Here is a 20,613-nt window from a genome sequence, read left to right as displayed (position 1 = left end):
TATTGTTAAACTTGTCAAAATTAAGCTTGAATTGAATGGGTGAAATACTTATTATTTTAAACGCCTTGGTAACTTTGATAAATTCCAAAAGCGAAAGAAGAAAGTGAAAGTAGACTGAACCGCATGTGTGATAAGCTACATTTTATTGATGTTTTAGAAAGGTATTTTCAACAGGTTCGATCTTTTAAATTATGCAAGTCCAACATCCTGCATCCCAATTTTACCACCAATTAAACTATTTTATTTTTTATGTTTGTTTTCGTGGCAGCCACCATGCAACTGGAAACAGAATCAGTATGCTCAACTTCAACATTTTATTGATATTTTAGTAAAAAAACATTTTTAACACGTTCAGTCTTTTTATCCAAGTTCAGTATTTTCTATGAAAAAATGTCCAGTGATAACATGGACAATTTTTCACAGCTTAGGACATTTTTTCATAGGTAATTGTGTCCAGGACACATTAAAATTAGTAAATATTGTCCATGGCCATGGACAGTATTTGCTATGAAAAAATATTCGGCAGACATTATTTCATGGGGGACATTATTAAATCCTACAAATATACATTCATTATTGAATTTGGTTCCTAAATACTGGGAAGAAGAAGAAGAAATGTTCATGATGTTTATTAACTTTCTTTTGAGACTGCAGATTTTTTGCAACTTGATCCAAAAAAGAAATTCAAAATATATTCCATTCTCTGATGGTGCTGTCAACGTATATTTGTTCCGCCTAACAGAAGTTCCACTGGAAACTTTGTTATAAACAATGTCATAATATCTATTCCTGTTGGAACAAATATTCTGTACTATTTATTCCGTTAGGAACATATACTGTAATATTTATTCCTGTGGAAATAATATTCCAGAATATATATTCCTTTTGGAACTTATATTATGAAGGAACTTCTATTCCGTGACAAGCTTGGGATAAGCTATATTTGAAAGAGTTTATTTAAGCTAATAAGATGCTGAATTGTTGGTTGTGACTGTTACAATAATTCTATACAATATGTGTTCAACTGTTGTTGGAGTGTTGGCTTTACTATTTAGTTGATGTATATGATCCTTGGTGAATCATTTATATATTTTAGTTTTCTCTGATTCCATCTTTCAGTGATTTCCACTTAAGCTCTTTCAATATCTTGTGGAACCTTCTGCTTGAGATTGTTTGTCTGTTTTAAAATCTAGTATCTCTTTTTTGTAGCTTTTCTAGTTTGTTTTCTAGGTATGTACAGGGATTCCAAACTGTCCCTGCATATTCAAGTACAGGTCTTTCGCAACCACAATTGGCTGTTACATTCACTTCCTTATAACAATGGGGTGTTGTCGGCCGAGTGATCTAAGTAGTCGAACTACTGTCAACAATTGCTATAGATATTAACTATGAAGAGTTTGACCTTTCTGGAAAGGTTAGGAGTGCTTCTCAGTATCAAAAATTACTTCAACATGAAGCAATGATTTGTAATCAGGGCTTGAAAACCCATACTGTAATTCAATTCTTTATTTTCTGTATTTGATATCTTCTCCTGTACAGGACATTTTTCCAGTTCCATATATCATTCTAGCAAATACAACCTTAGACACATCATAAGGCAACCAGTTGGAACCAATATTTGTTAAGTAATAACATGAATAACTTCAGCTGACCTGAATATTGAATAAAACTAATAGCTTCACATTATGATGCAAAGCAAAATACTTGCTTAAGGGAAATAATTTACCAAACTTGAGTTACAAAACTAGGAAATGGTAAAATCATGAACATTGTTGTACTGTTGATATAAACATATATTTTTATAGGTAACTGGCAAAAAAAGGATTCAAATTGAATGATTTAACATCTGTGTCTTTGGACCAATGACATTGAAAAGTTGGTTTTATCACTTTATATTATAGTTAACCATGAAGAAGAAAGGAAAAGCAAAGGGCAAAAAGGAAAAGACAAAGAAACACCAAGAGGATCCTCAACCTTTGAAAAAAACGGGCAAAACTAAAACTAAACCTGCCTTAGTCAGTACTGTTGCAGGTGACAATTCAAAGCAAAGGGGAGATAAAAATTCAGATGCAGAAGATAAAACATTAAAGGGGGAAACTTCAGACCCAACTGGAAAATTCTCAGATAAGACAGAAACTACTCACAAATATGACAATGCATCTTCATCTGGTCTAGAAACTGGACACAGTGGTAAAAGAAAACAAAGTCAGGAAGGTGAAATATTTTCATCCAATTTTTGGGCAAAAAGTAAAAAGAAATACCAAAAAATGAGTGAAAAGCAAAATAAACTTATTTCATCACCCACAGAGAAAATATCTGTTAAAGACCAAAGGAAAGGTAATGGCCACCAGACAGAAAGAAAGAGAAAATCTTCCACAAACTTGAGTTATTTGACTGACGAGGATAGAAAAGAAAAGACTTCTTCAACACAAGACTTTGAAAGTACAAAAAATACCAAATCCAAGAGAAACATGAAGAAAAGAAGGAAGTCAGACAGTTTAAATGTGGACATAGATGAAACTGAAGAACAGACCGTAGTAGAGGATACATTGAAAGGGTATCTGTATTATATTTAACGTAATGATAAACCACAGTCTTAATACATATAAATATTAAAGTGGTGAATTTTTATATTATTTATTGAATTATTCATCAGATTTTCCCTATTTATATTAGCACTTAATTTTTGACTTCCAATATTTGATACTTTTTTTAAAGTTTCCTACTCATTCATGAATTTTAAAGTAATCCCATTAATGCTTAAAATCAAAAAGATTTGAATCTTGATTCCCATTTTCGACAGAAATGAACTGTACTACAATTTTGAAGAGTAGAAATTATGCTGAAAACAAACAGCATAAGTAAAAAGAAGTGAAGTAGATAATAAGGAGCAATCAAAAGTCATAATTCTAAGAAAAATAGACAACACCATGGCCAAAAGACAAAAATTGAACAGGCAATAAGTTAACAAAACATTACACAGAAAACTGAAACTTGAGCAACTTGAACCTCACCAAAAACTGTAGGTGAATTCAGGAGTGTTGGTAGGGTAAGCAGCTCCTGTTCCACTAGTGATGAACTTATCTGTAATTATCAGAAAAAAAAACATGTTTGAAAAGTTTATCCTGTAAACTGATATTAGATCATACAAGTTTTTCATCCGCAAAACCAGTTCATTGAATTTGTAACAACAGAACTTATATGTTCATACGTAAAAAACAATCATTACCTAGACAGGTTTTCTTAAAGACTTATTTATCAAACAACTTTTTAGGGTTAAAATCATAGACTTGCAAGATGGACTGTTATTTGCTATGGAACAAGATGTTGAAGTTTGTTTCCAAGGAAACTGTCGTCTGCAACCATTATATGGGACTGTTTCTGTGTTTGGAAGCCATCTTGAAGTATCAAATCATTATGACTTTTACTCGCCAGATTCAAATAGCTTTTTAACAATTAAGAGTGAAGCAATAGAACAGAACCAAGCACTGGTCAAAAAGATTTTATCGGAACTGAAAATTGGTTTGGACCAAAGAAAAAATATTTCTGAAACTATGTCAGCCATTATTAAAATAGAGAAGTTGAACTCAAGATCAATGGAGATAATTCCACAATATCCACCATTTCAAGAAATTTTCTACAGAAAAGAAGAAGTGGATACTTTACCTAGATGGAAACGGTCTTTGTTAAGAGTAGGTTTAACCGTGCTTGAAGATAGACCAAAACTGACATTCCCTAGTCAATACTTGATGCTAAAGGATAAAGCATGCAGACTAATAAGAAATAAAAGTGGTAATATATATGTATTATTTTTTTACCATTTTAGAATCCAATGCTTTTTGGGTAATGTTTAAAAAATATTGTGATTGGCTAACAACATCTTAAACGATGAATATCCATCATATACATGATATAGGGTAATGTAATTGGCAAATATTGAGAAATTCAGGGATATTTGTGAGTTGTGTGTGATCTTTGATAATGAACATAAGCATCACTGGTCATAGTACAATTTAAATGATAAATATGTATAAAAGGTAACTAGATATTAGAGAATGAAAAAAATGATACACATATTTTACAAAAAAAAAAGTTAATTAATAAAAAAAAAAAAAGAAATTGATGTTTTGTACAGAAAATGATGACAGAAAGATTGAAAAAAAATCATTTGTGTGGTTGCTGATGTTTTTCATGAATTTAAATAAATATGGTACAAAATAAGTGATGATCATTTAAACAAATACATTATAGTATAACATGAGTACATGTATTATTTTTTAAATATACTATGTCCACTCATTGCTTACAAGGATCAGACAAAGCTATGCTCTACTTCCTGTTATGAGAATTATTAGGACAACCAATGAAATTTCAACCTAAAAATGTTAGAAGGTGTATATCATTTTGATAAAACCTAATGATCTTGTAAAGGTCTTCAGAACGATAAGTAAAACAGCATTGTCTGATTCTTGTAAGCAAAGCTTGAGAGTCGATCCATTTTTCAATCAGATTTTGGCATGCCTATTCATTGTTACTATATTTTAAATATTTTTTTTATACATCTGACCATTGTAGGAGCATCATCTGTCATTACAATTATTGGAGGGAAGAATTCTGGGAAATCTACGCTCAATAGATATTTAATAAACTCGCTACTCAATAAGTAAGTGATAAAGATAAGTATCGAAACCATTACTTTTTAAATGCAACTCATTTGACACTGATCATGATGATTTAATTTTGAGGTGGTAAAATGCAGAAGTAACGTGCTGGAATGTGCAAATGACATATCCTTTTAGCTAAATCATTTAAAAAGTATGATTCAGCTATTGTGGTAGAATTTGAATAACCATCATGTATCCTTATACTTGCTGACATCACTTTTAGATTTTACAGATGCATATAGAATTATAAATATAAAAAGCTGTTAGTAAAATCATTGACTGATGTTGGCAAGTTTAAAATAAAGTAATTCCTTTGAGGCATATGACATTCAGCATTGTCATTTGAAACTATAATCTTCAATGGATTAGTCTAAACTAAGAAAACACACAGTTTGTTTTATTAATTTGATACAAGAATGGAATAAATATCCAATATTCAGTCAGTCATAAAGTATATGATATACAGACCATGTAAACTATTTTGGAAAGAATTATGGTAAGATTTTCATTCAATTTGGTGAAACAGTGGCTTACAATGTGATCTGAATAAATAGCTAAAAGTATATTTTAGATCTATAATATTCTAAATGTAGGGAATATAGCCAAGGACATTTACTGCTTGGTGGGGAAGAGGATTTTAAACACTATATATCAACTAATGGCCAGTTGGAATCATTTCTGTAGATAAAGAAAGAGTTTAAAAATTTGTCACAATTCTCAAGATTTTATATTTGTATTATAATTTACATATAAGATTATAAATATTGAGAAATGTAAGGTATACTTCAATTTGTCAACAACCCAACAATCCAGAAAAATAACAAGTGACATTACAGGTTGAAAAACAGCATGTACAGTCTCAAAATAAAGCAAAATAAAAGTGTGTATACCATGAGTCAAGGTCTAAATGACCTGAGTCTATACAATTTGTGAAAAAATTGAAAAAATACTACCCAAAATCTGCCATCATAACCATTATATTTAAGAATACATTGAATACATGTATTTCTGTAGCCATACTTTTATTTCATTTTAGAGTTGATAAAGTTTACTTTCTTGAATGTGATGTTGGACAGACAGAGTTTACTCCCCCTGGTTGTGTTTCCCTACATTGTGTTTCTGAGCCAGTACTAGGTGAGATAAAAACATGAGAAACAACTACCCCCTTTCCCCCACACACACAGTTGTGCGTAACTGCATTGTGTTTCTGAGCAAGTACATGTACTAGGTTAGATGAATATAAGATTAACAACTCCCACTGGTTGTGTATAACTATATTGTGTTTCTGAGTCAGTGGTAGGTATAATAATAACATGATAAACACCTCCCCTGGTTCTGTATTATAAATACACTTTGTCAGTAATTTTGGCAAGATAAAAACAAGATAAACCACCAGATCATTATCAGTTATATTATAGACCATACTTAAGTGAACATGGATATGTGATCATTTGTAAGATATTATTTTGTGAACTTTAAAATATGAAATATACCGGAATTCAATACTCCACAAAACTCTAAATTTTACCTAATAACCTTTATTTTAATTCATTGCCTTTGATTGTTTATGAACAAATTATCTCCCTTTTGAATGAAAACATTACTTTTGTGTTTAGGATCATTGCTTTTGATTGTTCATAGGCAGATTATCTCCCTTTTTCATGATAATTTTACTTAATGTATAACCATTGCCTTTGAAATACCATGGAGGCTGAGGTTATCTTACTTAAACAATAGTGTTTTCCTGGTTTTTTTCAGTAGGTCCATTTTAGGTAATGTAATACAAATGATGAACATTATGGTTAAATAAATTATGATATACTGTAAATTAATGAAAAAAGAGATATAACTTAAGAAATGAAATATTTATTCATGTCTAGATGCAGTTATCAATATAAAATGAATATTTTTTTCCAGGACCTCCATTCACTCATCAGAGAGCAGCAGTTTTGTAAGTATGGATCATTAATTTTGAAGAAAATATAAACTCATGTACAGGTGTAGGAGTTAACTGAAAAAGGGGGGTGCAAACTTCTTAAAGTGACAAGCAAAAAAAAATCCTTTTCTATAGTCTCATAGTCTTAAAGTTGTCTGTGTCTTGTTCTATTTGCATTTTTTATTTTCAATAATAATTTTTTTTAAACCAAAAAGAGGAAGCAATTGACCCCTTTGCTTCCCAATTCCTACTTGATTCATGTAATCCAATAAATAATTTGAAGAATCACTGAGTGCATACATGTTGTGTGTTTATATTATTCTATCAATACAGGGTAATTGAAAAACTAACAATATTTGCTGGATATTTAAACTTAGGCAAGGATAAGCAAATGTTCAATTTTGGCAATATTGATTTTCACAGCCCTTCATAAATGTTAAAGTTCAACCTAAAAATATGTACCTCTTTACATAAATGTCTACTTAAGATTTAAGTGGAGGAAACTTTGATATAGTTTTGAATTATTATGGAGCTGGACGTCATTGTGAAAGAAAAGAATATATCCTATTATACAAGTCTTGAAGATTTTTAGGTCAAATTCAACAACCCAAATATAATCTTTTCTAAAAGTGCCCATTACGTCTTTACTTCTCTTTTATTTTTTAGTCTATCCATAAAACTACATTATCTATATTTTTACAGAACTTGTGATGAAAGACAATAACTCAAAAGCATGATTACTTTGAATTCAGTTTTCAGGATTATTTTTATTCTGTATCATGTGTATTGAATATATACCCCTTCTTTACTAAAATATTTTATTTTTTATTGACAGTTCCTGTTTTTTTGGAGGAGTAACACCAGCAGATGATCCCACTAGATACCTAACCTGTATAGAAAAATGCTTCTCTAAGTATCTAGACTTGGAAGAGAAAGGACCACTGATAGTAAATACTTGTGGCTGGAATAAAGGTAAGAAAAAGTTATTGTATGTATTTTACTAATTGATATGTAGAAATGTGGATATCATAATAGGATGTGTTCATTGGATATTGTTTGTTCTTTAAATTCTATTGATACTATTCAATCTCCTAAAATACTGTACAAATGAACTTGCATTTTAAACTGGCTATTCCAGGGTCTTTTAGGTTTCCTATAAAAAAATGGTGAATTTCAGTGAAATTTTTACTAATACCCCTTGGACACATCCTACTGTAATATGAGAAATTATCGCGAGGTTTTTATGATTGCAAATAAAGCGGCTGGGTGAGTATTGCAATAATAAGAGCTCGCATTCTGATATCTGAATTCTCAATAATTAATCTCGCATTTATGTCCATTCTTCAAAAATCACAATAATAAATGCATGCAATAATTTCTGAATCTACAGTATTTTGTTACATTTTGTCTACTATAAAAATGATCTACAGAATGACATCAAGGAGTAAAATGTAATGTCCATCTGACAGGGTTCATCTTACCTTGACTTTATATAAATCATTGATAATAGTTAGTGTTTTTGATACTTGCAGTAAGGCCTTCATCTCAAATTAAAAAAAAAGAGAGATAAGGTACGATTCCAAATTAGACAACTATCCACTAGAGACCAAAGGACACGAATGTGAACAAATACAGGTCATATTATGGCCTTTAACAATTAGCACATACTCATAACTCATACTATACGATAAATTATAAACGGCCCAAAGATGACAAAAGGTAAAGCAATTCAAAAATGAAAACCAATGGCCTGACATATAATAAGACAAAACAAAAAAACAATTATTGTAGGCAGCAACCAACTACAACCACAAGATCACAGATTTTCATTTCGAACAGGCAAACAGAGTATGAAAGGGTTACACATATTTGTTAGTGCTCAACTCTCTGCCTTACATTGGACAGTGGTATGGCAAAATAACAATAAGTCCAAACTATAAAAATCAGTTTGAAAGGGCTTAATTTATTAGATTGGTACTAAGCACAAAAAAAAACCTCTGACAAAATTAAAAAAGGTCAAGGTATTGACCTATGAGTATTTTCAGTTTCAGAAAGCTACCTACAGTTCAATTTCAGCTAATGAATAAACATGCTTTCCAAGACTAAAATATCAATCAGTACATCTCCAACAATTTATTTGGCAAATTTAAACTTAAATTTTATTGATAATCAGTAAAGGAGGCAGGACAATTCAGTGTGTGCTCTCTTGTCTTGTTGTAGGATTGGCCTGTACTGAAGATATTGTAATACTTTATGTGTTTTTGACAGGTATAGGATTAGCCTTCACAGGAGATATTGTCAGATTTGACCTCTTATTTTTGTACAGGTTTAAAACTAGTCTTGACAGTGGATATTGTCCGATTTTAACTCTTGTTTTATTCACAGGTATAAGGTTAGCCTTGACAGGGGATATTGTCAGATTTGACCTCTTATTTTTATACGACCGCAAAAAATTTTTGCGGTCGTATATTGGTATGACGTTTGTTGGCGTCGTCGTACGAAGACACATTGGTTTTCGCACTCTAACTTTAGTTTAAGTGAATGGATCTCTTTGAAATTTTACCATAAGGTTCAATACCACAAAAGGAAGGTGGGGATTGATTTTGGGGGTTATGGTTTAGGGGCCAAAAAGGGGCCAAAAATAAGCATTTTCTAGTTTCCAGACAATAACTGTGGAACGGTGTATGGATCTCTCTGAAATTATACTACAAGTTTCCATACCACAAAGGGATGGTTAGGATTTGCTTTGGGGGGGTTATAGCTCAAACCGTTTAGGAATTAGGGGCAAAAAAGGGGGAAAAACAAGGTTGTCCTGTTTAATGGACAAATACATTAGTACAAAACATATTTTAAAGCAGTGTAAGGGAGATAAATCAAATACATCATTGAAATTATCTCCCTTACACTGCTTTTAAATTATGTATAAAGTAATGGTTAATGAACAATTAAGATAATTTAAAACAGTGTAAGGGAGGTAATCCAAATACAACATTTTTGTTACTTCCCTTACACTGCTTTTAAATTATGTTTAAAGAAATGCATATTTATAAAGGAAGACCAGTAAAAATATCTGCAAATGTTGCATCTTATTTTTTTTACAAAATATGAAAGATTTGACACAATATTTTAAATTCTATTATAAGATAGATTAAGTTAGCACTATGGTAAATTTAAATGGGTAATTATGGTTGCAAACTCCATTGGAAATTTGAATTGAGATTATGACCATATCTTGAGGGAAAGAACTTTTTGGGGTAAAAAGAGGGGGGGGGGGTTAAAAAGAAATTGTGGGGGGTCAATTTTTTCTCATTTCAGATTTCAGAAATTAAAAAGAATTATTACTCAATTTTTTTTTTTTAATTTCAAATATTGAAAAATTTCAAGAAGTAATCTTTAATTGCACAGTATGGCGCATTAGATTTGTAAAATCTTTGACCACATTTATTTATTTGTTATGCCGAATCTAACCGTGTATTTAGATTTTTAATTTTGGGTCCAGTTTTCAAATTGGTCTACATTAAGGTCCAAAGGGTCCAAAATTAAACTTTGTTTGATTTTAACAAAAATTGAATATATGGGGTTCTTTGATATGCTGAATCTAAACATGTATTTAGATTTTTGATTTTTGGCCCAGTTTTCAAGTTGGTCCAAATTGGGGTCCAAAATTAAACTTTGTTTGATTTCAACAAAAATTGAATATGTGGGGTTCTTTGATATGCTGAATCTAACCATGTATTTAGATTTTTTATTTGTGGGCCCCGCTATCAAATTGGTTCATATTGAGGTCAAAAGGGTCCAAAATTAAACTTTGTTTGATTTCATCAAAAACTGAATTATTTGGGTTCTTTGATATACCAAATCTAACCGTGTATTTAGATTTTTAATTTTGGGTCCTGTTTTTTAAATTGGTCTACATTAAGATCCAAAGGGTCCAAAATTAAACTTAATTTGATTTTAACAAAAATTGAATTCTTGGGGTTATTTGATATGCTAATCTAAACATGTGTTTAGATTTTTGATTATGGGCCCAGTTTTCAAGTTTGTCCAAGTTGGGGTCCAAAATTAAACTTTTTTTTTGTTTGATTTCAACAATATATGGGGTTCTTTGATATGCTGAATCTAAACATGTATTTAGATTTTAGATTTTTGGCCCAGTTTTCAAGTTGGTCCAAATTGGGGTCCAAAATTAAATTTTGTTTGATTTCAACAAAAATTGAATATATGGGGTTCTTTGATATGCTGAATCTAACCATGTATTTAGATTTTTTATTTGTGGGCCCGCTATCAAATTGGTTCATATTGAGGTCAAAAGGGTCCAAAATTAAACTTTGTTTGATTTCATCAAAAATTGAATTATTGGGGTTCTTTGATATTCCAAATCTAACCGTGTATTTAGATTTTAATTTTGGGTCCCGTTTTTTTAATTGGTCTACATTAAGGTCCAAAGGGTCCAAAATTAAACTTAGTTTGATTTTAACAAAAATTGAATTCTTGGGGTTCTTTGATATGCTGAATCTAAACATGTGTTTAGATTTTTGATTATGGGCCCAGTTTTCAAGTTTGTCCAAATTGGGGTCCAAAATTAAACTTTGTTTGATTTCAACAAAAATTGAATATGTGGGGTTCTTTGATATGCTGAATCTAACCATGTATTTAGATTTTTTATTTGTGGGCCCCGCTATCAAATTGGTTCATATTGAGGTCAAAAGGGTCCAAAATTAAACTTTGTTTGATTTCATCAAAAACTGAATTATTTGGGTTCTTTGATATACCAAATCTAACCGTGTATTTAGATTTTTAATTTTGGGTCCTGTTTTTTAAATTGGTCTACATTAAGATCCAAAGGGTCCAAAATTAAACTTAATTTGATTTTAACAAAAATTGAATTCTTGGGGTTATTTGATATGCTAATCTAAACATGTGTTTAGATTTTTGATTATGGGCCCAGTTTTCAAGTTTGTCCAAGTTGGGGTCCAAAATTAAACTTTTTTTTTGTTTGATTTCAACAATATATGGGGTTCTTTGATATGCTGAATCTAAACATGTATTTAGATTTTAGATTTTTGGCCCAGTTTTCAAGTTGGTCCAAATTGGGGTCCAAAATTAAACTTTGTTTGATTTCAACAAAAATTGAATATATGGGGTTCTTTGATATGCTGAATCTAACCATGTATTTAGATTTTTTATTTGTGGGCCCGCTATCAAATTGGTTCATATTGAGGTCAAAAGGGTCCAAAATTAAACTTTGTTTGATTTCATCAAAAATTGAATTATTGGGGTTCTTGATATTCCAAATCTAACCGTGTATTTAGATTTTAATTTTGGGTCCCGTTTTTTTAATTGGTCTACATTAAGGTCCAAAGGGTCCAAAATTAAACTTAGTTTGATTTTAACAAAAATTGAATTCTTGGGGTTCTTTGATATGCTGAATCTAAACATGTGTTTAGATTTTTGATTATGGGCCCAGTTTTCAAGTTTGTCCAAATTGGGGTCCAAAATTAAACTTTTTTTTTGTTTGATTTCAACAAAAATTGAATATATGGGGTTCTTTGATATGCTGAATCTAAACATGTATTTAGATTTTAGATTTTTGGCCCAGTTTTCAAGTTGGTCCAAATTGGGGTCCAAAATTAAATTTTGTTTGATTTCAACAAAAATTGAATATATGGGGTTCTTTGATATGCTGAATCTAACCATGTATTTAGATTTTTTATTTGTGGGCCCGCTATCAAATTGGTTCATATTGAGGTCAAAAGGGTCCAAAATTAAACTTTGTTTGATTTCATCAAAAATTGAATTATTGGGGTTCTTTGATATTCAAATCTAACCGTGTATTTAGATTTTAATTTTGGGTCCCGTTTTTTTAATTGGTCTACATTAAGGTCCAAAGGGTCCAAAATTAAACTTAGTTTGATTTTAACAAAAATTGAATTCTTGGGGTTCTTTGATATGCTGAATCTAAACATGTGTTTAGATTTTTGATTATGGGCCCAGTTTTCAAGTTTGTCCAAGTTGGGGTCCAAAATTAAACTTTGTTTGATTTCAACAAAAATTGAATATATGGGGTTCTTTGATATGCTGAATCTAACCATGTTTTTAGATTTTTTATTTGTGGGCCCCGCTATCAAATTGGTTCATATTGAGGTCAAAAGGGTCCAAAATTAAACTTTGTTTGATTTCATCAAAAATTGAATAATTGGGGTTCTTTGATATTCCAAATCTAACCGTGTATTTTGATTTTTGTCGAGTCTGCGACTTTTGTCGCAGAAAGCTCGACATAGGGATAGCGATCCGGCGGCGGCGGCGTTAGCTAACTTCTTAAAAGCTTTATATTTTAGAAGATGGAAGACCTGGATGCTTCATACTTTGTATATGGATGCCTCATGTTACGAAGTTTCCGTCAGTCACATGTCCAATGTCCTTGACCTCATTTTCATGGTTCAGTGACTACTTGAAAAAAAAGTTCAGATTTTTTGTAATGTTAAATTCTCTCTTATTATAAGTAATAGGATAACTATATTTGGTATGTGCGTACCTTGCAAGGTCCTCATGCCCGTCAGACAGTTTTCACTTGACCTCGACCTCATTTCATGGATCAGTGAACAAGGTTAAGTTTTCGTGGTCAAGTCCATATCTCAGATACTATAAGCAATAGGTCTAGTATATTCAGTGTATGGAAGGACTGTAAGGTGTACATGTCCAACTGGCAGGTGTCATCTGACCTTGACCTCATTTTCATGGTTCAGTGGTTATAGTTAAGTTTTTGTGTTTTGGTCTGTTTTTCTTATACTGTATGCAATAGGTCTACTATATTTGGTGTATGGAATGATTGTAAGGTGTACATGTCTAGCTGGCAGGTGTCATCTGACCTTGACCTCATTTTTATGGTTCAGTGGTCAAAGTTAAGTTTTTGAGTTTTGGTCTTTTTTTCTAATACTGCATGCAATAGGTCAGCTATATTTGGTGTATGGAATGATTGTAAGGTGTACATGTCTAGCTGGCAGGTGTCATCTTACCTTGACCTCATTTTCATGGTTCAGTGGTCAAAGTTAAGTTTTTGAGTTTTGGTCTTTTTTTCTAATACTATATGCAATAGTTCAACTATATTTGGTGTATGGAAATATTTTATGATCTATATGTCAGTTACGCATGTTTTATTTGACCTTGACCTCATTTTCAAGGTTCATTGCTCAGTGTTAAGTTTTTGTGTTTTGGTCTGTTTTTCTTAAACTATAAGCAATAGGTCAACTATATTTGTTGTATGGAAGAATTGTTAGCTGTACATGCCTGCCTAGCATGGTTCATCTGACCTTGACCTCATTTTCATGGTTCATTGGTCAATGTTTAGTTTACTTGGTTAATGTTAAGTTTATGTGACAGTTGTAATAAAGCTTTATATTTAGGACTATCAACATAATATCAATGATTAGTAAAGAAGGCGAGACATTTCAGCGTGTGCACTCTTGTTAATTTTGGGTCCCTTTTTTTTAATAAGTCTACATTAAGGTCCAAAGGGTCCAAAATTAAACTTAGTTTGATTTTAACAAAAATTGAATTCTTGGGGTTCTTTGATATGCTGAATCTAAACATGTGTTTAGATTTTTGATTATGGGCCCAGTTTTCAAGTTTGTCCAAGTTGGGGTCCAAAATTAAACTCTGTTTGATTTCAACAAAAATTTAATATATGGGGTTCTTTGATATGCTGAATCTAACCATGTATTTTGATTTTGGACATTGGACCATAATAGGTAATTAAAAAAATTCAAGTTCTTAGACCACATTCTTTTTGTGTCAGAAACCTATGCTGTGTCAAATATTTAATCACAATCCAAATTCAGAGCTGTATCAAGCTTGAATGTTGTGTCCATACTTGCCCCAACAGTTCAGGGTTCGACCTCTGCGGTCGTATCAAGCTGCACCCAGCGAAGCATTTTATTTTTACAGGTATAGATTAGCCTTGACAGGGGATATTGTCATATTTGACTTCTTGTTTTTTTTACAAGTATAGGATTAGCCTTGACAGGGGATATTGTCGGATTTTACCTCTTGTTTTTTATAGGTATAGGATTAGCCTTGACAGGGGATATTGTCAGATTTGACCTTTTGTTTTTTTACAGGTATAGGATTATCAGACAGGGGATATTGTCAGATTTGACGTCTTGTTTTTTACAGGTATAGGATTAGCCTTGACAGCAGATATTGTCAGATTTGACCTTTTGTTTTTTTACAGGTATAGGATTAGCAGACAGGGGATATTGTCAGATTTGACCTCTTGTTTTTTTACAGGTATAGGATTAGCCTTGACAGCAGATATTGTCAGATTTGACCTTTTCTTTTTTTTTTTACAGGTATAGGATTAGCAGACAGGGGATATTGTCAGATTTGACCTCTTGCTATAAGCCCGATTATGGGACATATTATGGTATACTGTTGTCTGTCTGTCAGTCGTCATCATGTCGGACAATAACTCAAAAACACTTTAACCAATTTGCATGAAACTTTGGTGAATTTTTTATATATATTGACGTGAGCTCCCTTTCGATTTTTATAAATTTTAGATTTTGCGCTTCTGAGTTATGGGCTTTTATTCATTAAAAAAGGGGGGTTTTCCAGTTTTCGGACAATAACTCAAAAGTCCTTTGAGCAGTTTTCATGAAACTTTGGTGAATTGTTTAAATCTATTGACATAAGCTCCCTTTTGATTTTTATAAATTTTAGATTTTACGTTTCCGAGTGATGGGATTTTATTCATAAAAAAGGGGGGATGTTCCAGTTTTCAGACAATAACTGACAAGTGCTTTGAGCAGTTTTCATGAAACTTTGGTGACTGCTTTATATCTTTAAACTAACCTCCCTTTAGTTTTCTTATAAATTTCTGATATGACATTGAGGAGTTATGGAACTTTATACTTTAAAAGAGTGACGTGCGTATCATGCGCTCTTGGCGCAGCTCTTTATTTTTGTACAGGTATAGGATTAGCCTTAACAGGGGATTTTTTGTCATATTTGACCGTTTTTTTTTTACAGATATAGGAATAGCCTAGACAGGGGATATTGTCAGATTTGACCTCTTGTTTTTTTGACAGGTGTAGGATTAGCCTTGACACTGGATATTGTCAAATTTGACTTCTTGTTGTCTCGCCTGCGACAAAAGTGTCAGAATGTGAGACATAGGGGTTACAACTCATAGGCGGTGTAAACTATTTGTATAAAGCTTTATAGTTCAGAAGGTAGAAGACCTGGATGCTTCATACCTTGTATGCAGATACCTATTGTTACAAAGTTTCTGTATGTCATGTGTCCATTGTCCTTGACCTTATTTTCATGTCTCAGTGACTGCTTGGAAAACAATTAGAGTTTTTTTGTCATGTAAATTTCACAGTTATTATGAGTAATATGATATTTGGTATATGAGTTCCTTGCAATGTCTACATGTCAATCAGACATAGTTCACCTGACCTTGACCTCATTATATGGATCAGTGATCAAGATTAAAGTTACGTGATTAGGTCTGTTTCTCAGATACTATGAAAAGTAGGTCAACTATATGTGGTATAATGAATGATTGTAAGGGGTACATGTCAGTCTTGGCAGGCTTCATCTGACCTTGACCTCATTTTCATAGTTCATTGGACAATGGTAAGTTTTTGTGTTTTGGTCTGTTTTTCAAGTACTATATGCAATAGGTCAAATATATTTGGTGTATGGAACGATTGTTAGGTGTACATTTCTGTCCAACAGGTATCATCCGACCTTGACCTCATTTTCATGGTTCATGGGTCAATGTTAAGTTTTTGTGTTTTGGTCTTTTTCATTTACTATAAGCAATAGGTCAACTACATTTGGTGTATGGAATAATTGTTGGGTAAACATGTCTGTCTGGCAGGATTTATCTGACCTTGACCTTATTGTCATGGATCTTTAAAAATGTTAACTGTATGTGATACTTGTAGTAAAACCCTTATCTTTAAGACTTTAAACATAAAATCAATGGTTAGTAAAACAGGTGAGACATTTCAGCATGTGCACTCTTGTTTTTTAACAGGTATATGATGAGCCTTGACACTGGATATTGTCTGATTTTACCTCTTGTTTTATTTTTCAGGTGTAGGATTAGCCTTGACAGTGGATATTGTCAGATTTTACCTCTTGTTTTTTTTCAGGTGTTGGATTAGCCATGATATTGGATATTGTCAGATTTGGCCTCTTGGTTTTTTTTTCAGGTGTAGGATTAGCCTTGACAGTGGATATTGTCAGATTAGTTTGTCCATCATTACTGGTACAGATCAACACTAAAAAGGCAGTTGTCAATTTTCCTAGGATGTTGCCAAACTTTGTGCAAAGAGAGCCAGGATGGAGAGGGAAAATATGGGTAAACATATCATATTTACTGGTAGCTTAAACGTAAAAATGCTCATAAAGCTCATATTTTCATATCAGTTATATGAGTGAAAATGTCTTACCAAAAATTGTTTAAAAAAATATTAATAAAGTGACATAATTTTATTTATTACAATTGAGACTATGACAACATTTACAGGAACATTCAGGGAAAATTAACATGAACATTATTTCATTGTTGTGGAAATTATCCTTAAAGAATCAGTGATCAGTCAAAGAAACACATTTGTCACATGCACACTGTAATTTAATTGTATAACCACATTGTCATACTCTGTAATTATATAATAACATTTGTCACACACTGTAAATACAGAAATAAATTTGGTCATATTTGTATTTATAGAAACACATTTGTCATGCACTGCAATTACAGTAATAATATAGCAGTTTTGTGCTGATGTGATTTTAAGCAATAATCAACCAATCATCTCAAAGTCCCAATGTTAACCTGTCACAATAGTTGGTGTATGTTTTTGAAAATATACCAAATGAATTGGATTTTGAAATGGTCAATTGTTGACAGGGAACACAAAAACGCATATTGATTAAATGTCGATAATCAATAGATTGAAAAATGATTATGAAAAGTATTGTTATTATTTTTCATGCATGACCCTGAAGACCTTTTATTCAATTGTAAGTTTTTCATAAATGTATGTTCATAGTGAAATTTCATCTCAAGAAAATACCCGAGCTTCATTATGAGTCAGTCAGGAGGTTGTCATCTGTTGCTTTCTGCTTTGTTAGCTTTTTGTTTAATGTTTTTAGTTTAAATCAAGCTGATGGTTTTCTCTTTTGAATTGCTACAAATTTTATCATGCAGGGTCCTTTATAGCTTGCTATAAGAATGGGTTTTGCTCTTTGTTGAAGGCCATAAGGTGACCTTAAGTTATTAACATCCTTGCCCTCTTTTCTCTGGTGGATAGTTGTCTAATTGGTAGTCAAACCATCTCTTTGTTTTTATACGACTGCAAAAAATTTTTTGGGTTCATATAATGGTATGATGTCGTCTGCGTCTTCGTCGTCTGCGTCGTCGTCCGAAGACACATTGGTTTCCAGACAATAACTTTAGTTTAAGTGAATGGATCTCTATGAAATTTTTTAAGAAGGTTCAATACCACAAAAGGAAGGTTGGGATTGATTTTGGGGATGATGGTCCCAACCATTTAGGAATAAGGGGCCCAAATGGGGCCCAAAACAAGCATTTTTCTAGTTTCAGGATAATAACTTGTGTATAAGTATTTCGATTGCTCTGAAATTCTACCACAATGTTTAATACCACAAGTAGAAGGTTGGAATTTATCTTAGGGGTTATGGGGCCAACAGTTTAGGAATTAAGGGCCAAAAAGGGGCCAAAAAGAAGCATTTTTCTAGTTTCCAGACAATAACTTGTAAGTGTATGGATCTCTCTGACATTGTAACACAAGGTTCCATACCACAAAGGGAAGTCTAGGATTGAATTTGGGGTTAATTGCCAAAAACATGTAGGAATTAGGGGCCAAAAAGGGCCAAAAACAAGCATATTACTAGTTTCCAGACAATAACTTGTGTTTAAGTGTATGGATCTCTCTGAAATTGTACTACAAGGTTCCATACTACAAAGGAAAGGCTGGGATTGAGTAATGGGGTTATTGCTCTAAGGAGGGTTTCAAAAAATTGGGGGGGGATTTTTTTTCCAATTTTTTTAGGGGATTCATATTTTTTGTTCAAAATTTTTCATATTTCGAATTTTTGAAAATTTTCAAGAAGAAATCTTCCATTGCACAGTATTGCGCAATAGATTTGAAAGATCTTTGACCACATTTATTTTGTGTCAGAAACCTATATTATGTCAAAAATTTGATCACAATCCAAATTCAGACAGTATCAAGCTTGAATATTGTGTCCAAATTTGCCCCAACTGTTCAGGGTTTCGACCTCTGCGGTCATATCAGGCTGCGCTCAGCGAAGCATTTTATTGTCGAGCCTGCGACTTTTGTCGCAGAAAGCTCGACATAGGGATAGCGATCCGGCGGCGGCGGCGGCGGCGGCCGCGGCGGCGTTAGCTAACTTCTTAAAAGCTTTATATTTTAGAAGATGGAAGACCTGGATGCTTCATACTTTGTATATGGATGCCTCATGTTACCAAGTTTCCGTCAGTCACATGTCCAATGTCCTTGACCTCATTTTCATGGTTCAGTGACTACTTGAAAAAAAAGTTCAGATTTTTTGTAATGTTAAATTCTCTCTTATTATAAGTAATAGGATAACTATATTTGGTATGTGCGTACCTTGCAAGGTCCTCATGCCCGTCAGACAGTTTTCACTTGACCTCGACCTCATTTCATGGATCAGTGAACAAGGTTAAGTTTTGGTGGTCAAGTCCATATCTCAGATACTATAAGCAATAGGTCTAGTATATTCGGTGTATGGAAGGACTGTAAGGTGTACATGTCCAACTGGCAGGTGTCATCTGACCTTGACCTCATTTTCATGGTTCAGTGGTTATAGTTAAGTTTTTGTGTTTTGGTCTGTTTTTCTTATACTGTATGCAATAGGTCTACTATATTTGGTGTATGGAATGATTGTAAGGTGTACATGTCTAGCTGGCAGGTGTCATCTGACCTTGACCTCATTTTCATGGTTCAGTGGTCAAAGTTAAGTTTTTGAGTTTTGGTCTTTTTTTCTAATACTGCATGCAATAGGTCAGCTATATTTGGTGTATGGAATGATTGTAAGGTGTACATGTCTAGCTGGCAGGTGTCATCTTACCTTGACCTCATTTTCATGGTTCAGTGGTCAAAGTTAAGTTTTTGAGTTTTGGTCTTTTTTTCTAATACTATATGCAATAGTTCAGCTATATTTGGTGTATGGAAATATTTTATGATCTATATGTCAGTCACGCAGGTTTTATTTGACCTTGACCTCATTTTCAAGGTTCATTGCTCAGTGTTAAGTTTTTGTGTTTTCGTCTGTTTTTCTTAAACTATAAGCAATAGGTCAACTATATTTGTTGTATGGAAGAATTGTTAGCTGTACATGCCTGCCTAGCATGGTTCATCTGACCTTGACCTCATTTTCATGGTTCATTGGTCAATGTTTAGTTTACTTGGTTAATGTTAAGTTTATGTGACAGTTGTAATAAAGCTTTATATGCAGGACTATCAACATAATATCAATGATTAGTAAAGAAGGCGAGACATTTCAGCGTGTGCACTCTTGTTATAATGATGTCATAAAAAGTACAATTTTATACGAAAATTACTTTACCTTTGAAAATTTGCAATTTAATAAATCAGCATAACCACTAATATACTGTTTTAATGTGAGTTGTATTGTATAATGTATTGTTGACAGGATGAAAAGTGGAAATATATGGATGACTATCCTGAGTATGAATTGTTGACTATAGATTCAGCTGTTAACCCTTTTGAGAGGTATGTAACACAAGTAATATAATTAAGTACAATACAGTGTAAAAGGACAAAATCATGACATTCACAAAAATATTTAAAAGTTATTAGACAGGGCTCGACAATAACGCTTGTCCGATTGTCCGGTACCAGAGGAAAAAAAGGTCGGACAAGTAAAAGCCATATCAGCTTGTCCGTATGGGACAAGTAAAATCAT

General features: G+C 32.4%; 1 protein-coding gene across 1 annotated transcript in view; it reads left to right on the top strand.

The window, feature by feature from the left end:
- Nucleotides 1-76: 76 nt before the first annotated feature.
- LOC127706749 (polynucleotide 5'-hydroxyl-kinase NOL9-like) overlaps nucleotides 77-20,613 on the top strand; it is a 45,677-nt gene continuing 25,140 nt past the window's right edge. The window contains exons 1-9 of the mRNA XM_052211408.1: nucleotides 77-161; nucleotides 1,902-2,557; nucleotides 3,275-3,792; nucleotides 4,576-4,663; nucleotides 5,701-5,798; nucleotides 6,582-6,615; nucleotides 7,436-7,572; nucleotides 16,824-16,972; nucleotides 20,341-20,420. Of these exons, the coding sequence (XP_052067368.1) occupies nucleotides 1,908-2,557; nucleotides 3,275-3,792; nucleotides 4,576-4,663; nucleotides 5,701-5,798; nucleotides 6,582-6,615; nucleotides 7,436-7,572; nucleotides 16,824-16,972; nucleotides 20,341-20,420 (1,754 nt within the window). The 5' untranslated portion in view covers nucleotides 77-161; nucleotides 1,902-1,907. The remainder of the gene's footprint in view (nucleotides 162-1,901; nucleotides 2,558-3,274; nucleotides 3,793-4,575; nucleotides 4,664-5,700; nucleotides 5,799-6,581; nucleotides 6,616-7,435; nucleotides 7,573-16,823; nucleotides 16,973-20,340; nucleotides 20,421-20,613) is intronic.

This window comes from Mytilus californianus, unplaced genomic scaffold, assembly GCF_021869535.1.
Source record: "Mytilus californianus isolate M0D057914Y unplaced genomic scaffold, xbMytCali1.0.p SCAF_1, whole genome shotgun sequence".
NCBI lineage: Eukaryota > Metazoa > Mollusca > Bivalvia > Mytilida > Mytilidae > Mytilus > Mytilus californianus.
The sequence above is the reverse complement of the archived record's forward strand: the minus strand, read 5'-3'. Positions and strand labels throughout refer to the sequence as shown.